We start from the raw sequence: 12282 nt of genomic DNA, 5'->3' as shown, positions 1-12282 counted from the left end.
GGGATGGGATGGGGAGGGAGGGGGGTTCAGGATGAGGAACACATGTAAATCCATGGCTGATTCGTGTCAGTGTGTGGCAAAAGCCACTGCAATATTGTGGAGTGATTGGCCTCCAACTAATAGAGATGAATGGAAAAAAAAAAGGCAAAAAAAAAAAAAAAAAGAAAAAAAAATAGACTATCTTGAAGTCAAAAAAATGAAAAGAATTCCTTTTACTGTTTTTGCAACGTCCCTCATAACTTAAAATCATTTCAAAATTCAAAATATTAGTAGGTAGTATTAGGAAGCAAAAAATTAAAGAAACAAAGGAAGTTTGGAGTGAACAGAAAATACTGGCTAGTGTGGAGCGAGATACAAGCTCAAGCCTCTGAACACTACCTTGAAGTTTATGCGTTTGATGACTAGTCTAAGATTAATGTCTCAGTTCTCCTCTAAAGAGCCCTAAACCTGGCTTCAAGACCAGCGATTTTCTCATTGTTCAATAAATACCCTAATGAGTCATTTATGAATCGCGAAACTACATTTCCCAAAAGGCGTGTACTTTGCGTGTGGTAAAGAGGACAAATTCTATAGGTTTTTACAGGTCTCGCGAGAGATTTCATCAAATCTCTTTGAAGAGCGCAGCGGAGAGCCATTTTGTTTTTCAGGAGTCTGCAAGGGTAGTAGACGACGAACTGCTAGAGGCCAGCAGCTGTAGTTTCAGCCGTTTTGTGTTCAACCTCAGGATGTTTCCCTTGGCCAAAAACGCGCTAAGTCGTCTGAGAGGTGAGCAAAAATTGTGATCAGATCATTTCCAACCAACTTTTATCCATTTTTGCTCGTGGTCTCTCGTGACCTTTCTTTCCATCTGCAGCCCGACCTTGTAATTCTAAAGGCTCGGTCTCCCGCCTCACCCTAAGTAATTGGGAAGATGCCCTTGGCATTAGCCTAATCGCACAGCGTTTCTGTTTGGGTTCCCAGCTCTGTTTCTGTTACTGGAGTCATAACCCTGCTCTGTTTCATTATTCGGTAGCCTACGATTTCAAGGGGGACACAGTGAACACTTCTTTTTCCTTAAATAATTTCGTAAATTTTAGCTTTGGGGATACAATTTACCCGCAAAAGAGCTTCTTATCCAGTTCCTGGTTTCATTGCGGTGCTGCTACCTGCTAAATGGTAGCACTTTAGCATTTATGTTCTTTGTGGATTATTAGCTGAGTAATTGTGGTGGTTTTTATTCTTACCTAAAAGTTAGATAAGTACAGGGAATTTTTGAAACCAGAGTTATGTATTGATAATGCTCTAGATTGGAGAAGTAGAAGTCTTTTCCATACTTCATTTGCACTGAAGGTGACCTTGAGTAACGTGAAGTTTTACAATGAAAGTGACTTTAAGCAATTACCATTTAGTTCTTTAGCTACCTTTTTATTTTCAGCTCAAAGTCATTAGAAGTATTACTAGATTGTGTACGAAACACTGAAGCATCTTCGACAATAACGAAAAAATAGTTGCCTGACTGGTTTTTCATATTCCAAAAGCCACGTCTATTATCCCTTTCACTTTTGGCTAATAATTTAACGTCTCTGAACTTCATTTTCCTCTTTTGTAAAATAGGGGCTTAGTAAATATACCTACCTCATGGAGTTGTTGACGTTTATATAGAATTATCAATAGGTGGTAACTGAACCGTTTTTTGTCACAGAGAAGAGGTCTAAAGAAATCCGCTTGTCTAACGTGAGTGTTGAGGTCATGAGGTGTTGCAGAACTGTTTGGTAATCTTATTTTCTTTGCCTTTTGAGAAGGTAGGGCCTTGGACCTCAGGGAGGGGTGTTTGGGGGTTGTTACTTTCAATGCGGAATTCACATGCTCACTTTTAACTGCTCTAGAACAGAATATTGTGAAATGTTGTAGATTTGCCCATTCGAAATGTGACCAAAGGTGACAAAAACCTGTAAGGCCCTTAAGAAACTATTAAATGGTCAAACAACTCTGGAAATAACCCATTGTATCACATAGAAGCCATTATATTCATAAGTGCTAATTGAATGAGCAACAGTGCTATTTAATACGATTTTCATTGCATACTCAAATACCTTTTGAGGCTCTGAAACAATAAGGACCTGCTACTTAGATTGGAAAGGAAGAAAAAAAGCAGCTGGAAATAAGCATTTTCTAGTCTTTGTTCTTTCCCAAGCCCCGCAAGTGCCTCCAGAAGCAGTTTGAAAACTCTTTCTACTAAAATAACAGTAATGGCAAAGTTTTAATGTTGTCATTCTGCTCAGAAACTTAGCTCTACCAAAAAAGTGGCTTCATTTCCTCTTACTAATGTATAGGGGCTTCCCAAGTGGTGCTAGTGATTAAGAATCCGCCTGCCAATGCAGGAGACATAGGAAACCTGCAGGTTCGATCCTTGGGTTGGGAAGATCCCTGGGAGGAGGGCATGGCAATCCACTCCGGTATTCTTGCCTGGAGAATCCCATGGACAGAGGAGCCTGGTGGGCTACAGTCCATAGGGTCGCAGAGTCGGACACAATTGAAGCGACTTAGCACACATGCACTAAATCTATACAACTTGTCCTTCAAACGTGATTGGTTTTATAGTACACTGGGTTTTCTGTTTCTGTTTTTTTTTTCAGATTTCCTTTTCGCATATCTGCATATCCAAATCCTACCTGCTATTCAAAGTGCTTAGCTAACATTTTACTTCCTTGTATTATAATGGTTTGTGTCTATGTATATAATAGCCTTTTCTAGACTGGAAGTTACCTGAGAACAGTGTCTATGTATTATACTTTTCAAGTTGTTGAGCACTGCTGAGTAAACTTTTGTGAAAATCAAAATCATAAATACTCAAATTAATGAAGTAGGAGCCAAGTTCAAGGATTATACAAATACCAATTTATCATGGATGTTACTGACATCACTTGTTCTTTGTTTTACCCACTCAACATTGTATTGGGGAAAATTTCAGACATATTGAAAAGTTGGAATAATTGTCTAATGAACACCCACATAGCCAGCATGTAGATTCTGCAACTAACATTTTGCACTATTTGTTATATCACATATTATCCATTTGTCAATTCATCTTATTTGTGAAGCATTTCAAAGTATGCAACTTTGCTTTTAGCTACAATATTTTAACATTTTATTATACTTCATAATACTATAGAGTAACTTCCTTGGTTTTCGTAAGTGGCAATATCAATGACAAATGTTCTCTTTTCCTGATAATTGGTAGATATTCTCCTGTATTCTCTTTTTTTCTCTTTAAGTTCAAACCATTCAGCAAGCAGTGGCAAGGCAGATCCACCAGAAGCGGGCACCTGATTTCCATGACAAATATGGTAATGCCGTGTTAGCTAGTGGAGCCACTTTCTGTGTTGCTGTATGGGTATATGTAAGTACTATTGACTGATAATCTCTGTTTTAGATTTTTCTTATTGCCATTTAGTTTATGTATTCAAAATGTTTTCACACAGTTGTGTACATTTCTAGTTAGGAGGGGCTTTAGAGATTTTCTAACGTAATTACCCACTCACTGCAGGAGTTTTTCCTCAGCATTGAGCATTAGTTCATCATCTGTTCTTAACGTTTCCAATAACAAGTTACTTATGGATCAAAAAGCAGTCTTTTCCATATTGTGTAGCTGTTGAAAAGATCTTATATTGAGTTAAAATCTGTCTCCTCCACATTTTACCCATCATTCCATTGCAACACAAATTCTGATCATATTTCCATGTATCAGCCATTAGATACTGGAAAATCTCTATGTTTCCTGGATCTTCTCTTTGATATTAAACATTCTTAGTTCTATCAGTCATTTTGTTATATGGTTTCCAGAGTTTTCACCATCTTGGATCACCTTTCTTTGCTTAGTGCTGGTTCAAGTAGGAGTCTTGAAGTTATAATAAATATATAAATTGATTTTAAAAGATATCCCTTGCCTTAATAATTAAAGATACTTTATTAATAGGCCTTTTTCATTCTTGTTTTGATCTTCCTGAAATCAGGTATGTTATTAAAATAAGTGTGTACTTAATTAGAAGAATAAACAGATGTTGAACAAATGTGTAATCAGGGGCATTTTTGGAGGTGAAGTGCTCCTTGATGAAGGGATGTTACACATGTCCTCCTTGGCAGTACTTAGGTAGTTGTGGTTGAGTGAAGCAATATTTTGAGGAGGTAGTATAGAAATGTGAAATATCAATATGAATTAATTAAAAAATTTTAAAAATGTACTTGCTCAGTCATGCTAGCTACATCTTAGTTGCTCACTAGCTATATATGGCTGGTGGCTACTGTATTGGACAGTGCAGAGACAACATATCTGTCATCTCTGGAAGTTCTATTGAACAGCACTACCCAAGAGAATTAGAACAGCAATTAGGTTTGGCCTACATGGAGGGCACTGTGTGTTTTTAACCTATAGAGCAGAATACCTTTGCCACTTTAGGAAATATTCTCCAAGGGAGCATGGACTCTGATTTAAACATAACTGATAACTGACAGCATTTTAATTCTTACAGATGGCAACACAAATTGGAATAGAGTGGAACCCATCGCCTGTTGGCAGAGTCACCCCAAAGGAATGGAGAGAACAGTAATCATCCTAGCTGGTTTAATATGAATTGTTTCAAAATCAACTCATAATTGATGCCAAGTAAAAGTACTATGTACCCATTAAAATATGGCATGTTTGAAGAAATAAAGTATACTTGAAACCTTCATTGTAGGTTTGTTTCTTTTGTAAATGAAACTAAGCTTGATTGCTTTTATTTATTTAACCTTTGTGTTAATATTAAGGTCAAAACACTGTACAATTTTTTTAATGCCCTATGCTGCCTCCTTCCTGCTGACATGAGCCTCAGCTGGAGGCCAAGCTGATGCACCTCTGTGTGCAGGTGAGTGAGGGGCCGGGGCAGGAGGGTTTGTACAACTTCTTGAATAGCTTTTCTGTCTTAGGTAGTTTGAAAGGAAAGTTTAGCTATAACCTGGAAGTCAACTTTATGGTCGGCTGAAATTACAGTTCATGAATAACTTATCACAGAGTTACTTTAGGTCATTTTTGAGTTTAAAATTTGGTGTTCATATCTTGGTTATATCTACTTTTCAGTCTCGTTTATGTTTATATTTGGAATTGCCATTAAGTCTTTTTAACTCCTGCCAAGAGAATATAAGTTGTCACCAGATCCATGAGAAAACTGGTCCTATCAAATGAACTCCTAAGATGTCTGAAGACTAGCTAGCTCCTTAGCTCCCTTGGTACATTTACCTTAATAACATTTTCAGCACATTTATTTGAGATGTTCATGATATTATTGAAGGATCTGTGAGATGTGGTTTTACTTTCACTTATCTATTAGTGACCTCTGCTGTTGGCTTTCTGTAATTATACCAACGTCTGGATTTGTGAATTGTCCTGAGTTCGTTATAACATTGGATTTTATGTGTAAGATAGTAACTGAATAAAGCGCAATATCTTAAACTATGTGCTGCTTTACTCCTTGTTCAAAGGCTGTGAAGTAAGCCTCTTGTAGTGGTTTGTTTATATTGCTCAGGTAAGCAGAGAATGAAATTTGAGTTGAGTAACCTATCTGTATTGCTTAATTGTTTAGTTGCCAAGTTGCATCCAACTGTTTTGCGACCCCATGAACTGTACCCCACCAGGTTCCTCTGTCCATGTGATTTCCCAGGCAAGAATACTGAAGTGGGTTGTCATTTCCTTCTCCAGGGGACCTTCTCAACCCAGGGACTGAACCTGCATCTCCTGCGTTGGCAGTGGATTCTTTACCACTGAACCACCAGGGGAGCCCATTGGCTAAATTAAAAGATTTCTAAAATTCACTTATAATGTAGGTTATCAGATAAGTGACTTTTAGGAATCTCCAGAATTTCCTGATGTAGATAAGGATTTATATTTAAGCAAACATTTGAAGAATGTTTACTTAATATATGAAATACTAAAAGAATTGCTCTTATGGCAACATGTCCTGTTTTCTCATTAAATGTACCAAAGCCAGTAATTTCAAGTCGTAAGTAGGAAAAAATATTTGAATATCATTTTAATAAAAGGTTCCAAGATTAGTAACTACATAGTGCCACTGTTTGATTAAATTTGAACATGTTATATTTAGAATGTTAAAAGTATTCAAATGCATGTAACCAACATGATTAAGCAAAATAAACATGTCTAAGGAAGTTTCAACCTTTGTTCCTAAGTTGGCACTGAGAATTTCTAATGTAATTTTCAGTATAATTAGTACCACTTCTGTCAGATAAGTGATAATTGTCACCTATTCTAATAGGCAAAAAGAAATAGTATGACTTTTACCAGCATGTGTTGCCTTATGTGATCAAGTCTGGTGGTGGTAGTTGGCATCTTTGAAAATACTTTTTAAAACTTTTTAGTCTTGGCCTGATGAGTAGTTATAAAACTACTATGGCCACTACCAGAAATGAAGCTGTAGTTTAAATTGTTTTGTGCTATCAAAATATTCTGACCTTGCTGCTTTCTTAGTGTATTCAAAGATTTATTCTCTCACAGATGCACTCATTCTGTGTGAAGGTTATCCAATTAGTTCCCCTATAAAATATGTTTGAAGAATTTAGATAAATTAGGGTGAAGGTCATAAATGCCATTCTTAGACTCAAACTATTTTAGCACACATTCTATTTTAATTAAGCTTACTTAGAACTAGGTTCTGTGGTAGTTGTAGAGACACATGTTGAATTCTCATCCTCGTGACTTAACATTACTGGTGATTTCAATAACCGCTTCATAAGCATTTGGGGGACACCTACTATCTGCTCAATGCCAGGAAAACTGATGTAGAAGACATTCCCTTCTATTTGAAAGCTCAGTTTAATACAGTAATTTTTTCCCCAATTTTTATTAGTTGGAGGCTAATTACTTTACAATATTGTAGTGGTTTTTGCCATGCATTGACATGAGTCAGCCATGGATTTCCATGTGTTCCCCATCCTGAACCCCCCTCCCACCTCTCCCCATCCCATCTCTCTGGGTCATCCCAGTGTACCAGCCCCGAGCACTTGTCTCATGCATCCAACCTGGACTGGCAATCTGTTTCACACTTGATAATATACATGTTTCGATGCTGTTCTCTCAGATCATCCCACCCTTGCCTTCTCCCATAGAGTCCAAAAGTCTGTTCTATACATCTGTGTCTCTTTTTCTGTCTTGCATAGAGGGTTATCGTTACCATCTTTCTAAATTCCATATATATGCGTTAGTATACTATATTGGTGTTTATCTTTCTGGCTTACTTCACTCTGTATAATGGGCTCGTTTTATCCATCTCATTAGAACTGATTCAAGTGTAATACAGTAATTTTGAAAGTGTTGGTATGCTCATGCATTGATAAGGGAGATTAGGGATGATTGATTTAGAGGTATGAAGTGTTTTAAAAGTGAGGGAAAGGCCCAGTGACTAAGGATATAGAGGATCTTGGAGTTCATAACAATAAGCTTTATATAAAAAGTAGAGAGCTAATAGATTGATACTCATAAAGCTTTCTGGTTTCTGCCTTTCAGTAAGTTTCTTTGAAAGCGTAACACTGTTAATGTTGAGTTACAAACCAACTTGCTGATAATTGGAAGCCCACTTAAAAGCCATCTTAATTTTGTGTAATATGAGTCAAAATTAAATTTGGGTCTGAATTTGTATCTTAATAGTTAAGGCTATGCACACTGATTGACAACTACAATTGAATACCCAGGGAGGTAGAGTCCTGAAGTGAATTTTTATGTGGATGGGTGTCAAGGGCTTCCTCAGTGGTCAACAAAAAAGAATCCACCTGCAATGCAGGAGACACAGGAGATGCAGGTTTGATCCCTGGGTCAGGAACACGCCCTGGAGGAGGAAATGGCAACCCACTCCAGTATTCTTACTGGGAAAAATGCCATGGACAGTGGAACCTGGTGGGCTGCAGTCCATGGGGTCGCAAAGTCAGATGTGACTGAGCACGCATGAAGAGGGACAAAGAGTGATCCTTTTTGAAATAGTTAATAGTAGGCCTAAGTTTTAAATCTATGGGCAGCTTTTTAAAATCTTTATTTTTAATTGAAGGATAATTGTATTGATTTCTGCCATACATCAACATGAATCAGCCATACGTATGCATATATCACCTCCCTCTTGAACCTCCCTCCCACCTCCCACCCCATCCCATTTCTGTAAGATGTCACAGAGCACCAGTTTGAGCTCCTGGAGTCATAGAGCAAATTCCCACTGGCTGGCTATTTTACATATGGTAGAGTATGTTTCCATGCTACTCTCCATTTGTCCCAACCTCTCCTCCTCCCGCCTTGTCCAGAACAGAACACGAGTCTGTTCTCTATGTCCGCATCTCCATTGCTGCCCTGCAAATAGGTTCATCAGTACCATCTTTCTAGATGCCATATATATGTGTTAGTATATGATATTTGTTTTTCTCTTTCTGACTCACTTCACTCTGTATAATAGGCTCTAGGTTCATCCACCTCATTAGAACTGACTCAAATGTGTTCCTTTTTATGGCTGAGTAATACTCCATTATACATATATGTACCACAGCTTCTTTATCTGTTCATCTGTCTATGGACATCTAGGTTGCGTCCATGTCCTAGCTATTGTAAATAGTTCTGTAGTGAACATTGGGGTATATGTGTCTTTTTCAATTGTGGTTTCCTCAGTATATGCTCTATTGGCAGTTATTAAAGTATTGCCTGTCAGGGCTTAACAGGGATTTGAAATGGGATGAAAATTATTATAAACATGTAAATACAGATACTGTTTGCCACCTTTACAATTTTACAATAATATTTCCATTTTGTGTACTTAGTTCTGCAACACTGTTTAACTTGATACTGTTTATGGTAACTGGGTTAAGTGGTTCAAGATGAAAATATAAATAATCCTGTGATTATTTTCCCCCAACATCTTATGACTGATGTTTAATGAGAGAAAGTATGAAAAGACCACATGTTGCTTCAAAATTAGCAACTCAGAGCCTCTCCCTTTTACTTTTAATATTTATAATTAAAAAAATTCTAGCATTTGGCTGCTTTTTAAAATGACAGATTCAGGAATAAAAAATACATTCTTTTCTGAAATGCTTTCTGTACCACTCATTTATTGTATTGCTACATTTTAGACATCTCAATTCTGTCTAAACTCAGGGTGATAGATACTCTAATGTTCTTTGCATCTTTGGAGTTTTGTAGATTTTTAAGATCTTGGGCAAATGGATGAATAAATGGGGAAGTGGTTGAGGGCTTAGAACAGTGATATGAAGGGAGTGTGAGGTGAGATCTCTGTCCCAGCTCCAAATAACACACATGTAAAAATTATGAAACTAAAAGCATGAATTAAAAAAAAGCTATGAATTAAAAAATTTTGAGCTTTTTTGGGGGATATCTTTCCATTTATTTGTATTTCAAATTTCTTTCATCAGTATCTTGAAGTTTTCAGTATACAAGGTCTTTCAACTCCTTACATAAGTTTACTTAAGTGTTTTATATTTTCATGCTATTTTAAATGGGATTTTTAATTCCCTTTTCAGATAGTTTATTGTTGTTCTTTTCTGATTTTTATTACCACAGTTTATTTGCCTTCTTTGAACTTCATATAAATGGAATCACAGCACATGTTCTCTTTTGTTGCTGGCTTCCCTCATGCAATACAATATTTTTGATATTCAAACATGCTATTGCATGTGTCTTAAAATTTTCCTTTTATTGTCTGAATACACCATCATTTATTTATCCATTTTCCTTTTATAGATGTTTGGGCTTTTTCCAGTTGCTAACTATTACAAATAAAGTCACTAAACATTTTTTGTACAACATTTTGTACATTTTTTTGTGGATGTATATTTTTATTAATCTTTGATAAATACTTAAGAATGGGATTGCTGAGTCATATGGTAGGGTATGTTTAATTATATGAAAAATTGCCAAATAGTTTCTTTTTCAAGTCATTTGTACCATTTTTCACACAGTTGGCTCTGTTTTTTTTTTTTTTTTTTTTTGGGCTGTGTTTAAATTTTATTTATTTATTTATTTTTATTTTTGGCTGTGCTGGGTCTTCATTGCTGCTCAGGCTTTTCTCTAGTGGTGCTCAGGTTTTTCATCGTGGTGGTTTCTCTTGACGCAGATCTCGGGCTCTCAGGTCCACAGGCTTCAATAGTAGCAACGCTTGGGCTCAGTAGTTGCAGTTCCTAGGCTCTAGAACACAGGCTCAAAGGTTGTGGCACACAGGCTTAGTTGCTCTGCAGCATGTGGATCTTCCCAGACCAGGGATCAAACTTGTGTCCCCTGCATTGGCAGGCATATTCTTTTCCACTGAGCCACCAGGGAAGCCCCCAGTTGGCTGTGTTTAGATTGTTATTTAATTAAATATACCTATCAATTTGGGATGAACTGACATCTTAGCAATATTGAGTCTTCCAGTCAACGGACATCATATTTGTCTCCATTCTCTTTGTTTTTTTTCTTCCCTTCTCTCATAAACGTTTTTTTGTCAATCAACAAATGAGATGATTCATTGTTAAAATATAGAAATGAAACTGATTTTTATAAGTTGATTTTGTAAATCGCAACTGTACTGAATTAGGGTGACAAAAATACACAATGGGGAATGGATAGTCTCAAAAGAATGAACTTGGGCCTTTATCTTAATATCATACAGGGGCTTCCCAGGTGGCACAGTGGTAGAGAATCACCTACTGGTGCAGGAGACATGGGTTCGATCCCTGATCATGAAGATCCTCTGGAGTAGGAAATGGCAACCCACTCCAGCATTCTTGCCTGGAAAATCTCATAGAGGAGTCTGGTGGCCTACAGTCCACAGGGTCTCAGAGTCAGATATGACTGAGCGACTGAGAATGCACAGCACACACAAATCAACTCAAAATGAATTAAAGACTTAAATGTAATTAACACTTGTAGAAGAAAACATGGGGGAAAACTGCATGACATTGGTCTTGACAATGTTTTATGGATATGATACCAAAAGTGTAAGCAGCAAAAGCAAAAATGAACAGATTGGAGTATATCAAACTAAAAGTTTTCTGCATATCAAAGGAAACAACAGAGTGAAAAGGCACTCTAAGGATTGGGAGAAAATATTTGCAAGCTATATATGTCATTAGGGGTTATGCTCCAAAATATATAATGAATTCCCACAACTCGATATTTTGGGGGGGGTGGAGCAATAGCTCTATTTAAAAATGGGCTATAGCTTTGATTAGATATTTCTCAAAGATACACAAATGGCAAACAAATATATGAAAAGATATTAAACATCAGGTAAATACAAATCAAAACCACAATATCACCTCAAACATGTTAGAATGGCTATGAACAGCAACAACAACAAAACCCCAAGAGAAAGCATGTGTTTGCAAGGATGTGAAGAAAGTGGAACCCTTGTATATTGTCGGTGCAACTGCTAAGGAAAACAGTAGGGAAGTTCTTCCAAAAATTAATAGAACTACCATATGATCCCCTTATTCCACTTCTGAGTACTTTTCCAAAAGAATTGAAGAAATATTAGCACTCCCATGATCACTGCAGCACTATTTGAAACAGCCAAGATGTGGAAAGCACTTAAATGCCCATCAACAGATGAATGAGTAAAGAAATGCATACACACACACACACACACACACACACACATACACACAATGGAATAGTATTCAGACTTTAAAAAAGAAGGAAATTCTGCAATATGTGGCAACATAGATGAACTTTTAACAGTAAGTGAAACAATCCAGTCACAGAAGGACATATACTACTACATGGTTCCACTTAGCTGAGAAACCTGAAATAGTCAAAATCCTATAAGCAGAGAATAGAATGGTTGTTGCCTGGGTCAGAGCTTAAGGGAAATGAGGAGTTGCTAATCAGTCAGTATAAGGTTTCAGTTATGTAGGATGAATAAATTCTAGACAACTGCTATACAATCTGTCAGGGAATAAAACAGCTTTTCCTTGAATGCTAACAATCATGTAAGTTCACTGCTGTGTGCTGTGCTTAGTCGCTCAGTTGTGTCCAACTCTTTTGCGACCCCATGGATAGCAGCCCTCCAGGCTCCTCTGTCCATGGGGATTCTCGAGGGAAGACTACTGGAGTGGGTTGCCATTCCCTCCTCCAGGATATTTTCCCAACCCAAGGATCGAATCCAGGTCTTCCGCATTGCAGGCGGATTCTTAACCGTCATAACCACCAGGGAAGCCCCAAAATACTGGAGTGGGTAGCCTATCCCTTCTCCAGGGGATCTTTCCGACCCAGGAATCAAA

The 12282-nt window shown here is 37.2% G+C and overlaps 1 protein-coding gene across 1 annotated transcript; it reads left to right on the top strand.

Moving 5' to 3' along the window:
* The first annotated feature begins 609 nt into the window (after positions 1-609).
* Positions 610-4709, top strand: LOC122690144 (cytochrome c oxidase subunit 7B, mitochondrial). The gene is made up of 3 exons (XM_043897141.1): positions 610-765; positions 3255-3379; positions 4509-4709. The coding sequence occupies exons 1-3, from the start codon at positions 726-728 to the stop codon at positions 4584-4586; spliced, it is 243 nt and encodes an 80-aa protein (XP_043753076.1). The 5' UTR covers positions 610-725; the 3' UTR covers positions 4587-4709.
* Positions 4710-12282: the final 7573 nt, after the last annotated feature.

The sequence above is a fragment of the Cervus elaphus genome, chromosome X (assembly GCF_910594005.1).
Source record: "Cervus elaphus chromosome X, mCerEla1.1, whole genome shotgun sequence".
Classification (NCBI taxonomy): domain Eukaryota; kingdom Metazoa; phylum Chordata; class Mammalia; order Artiodactyla; family Cervidae; genus Cervus; species Cervus elaphus.
Note: the sequence above shows the minus strand (reverse complement) of the source record. Positions and strands in the feature narration are given on the sequence as shown.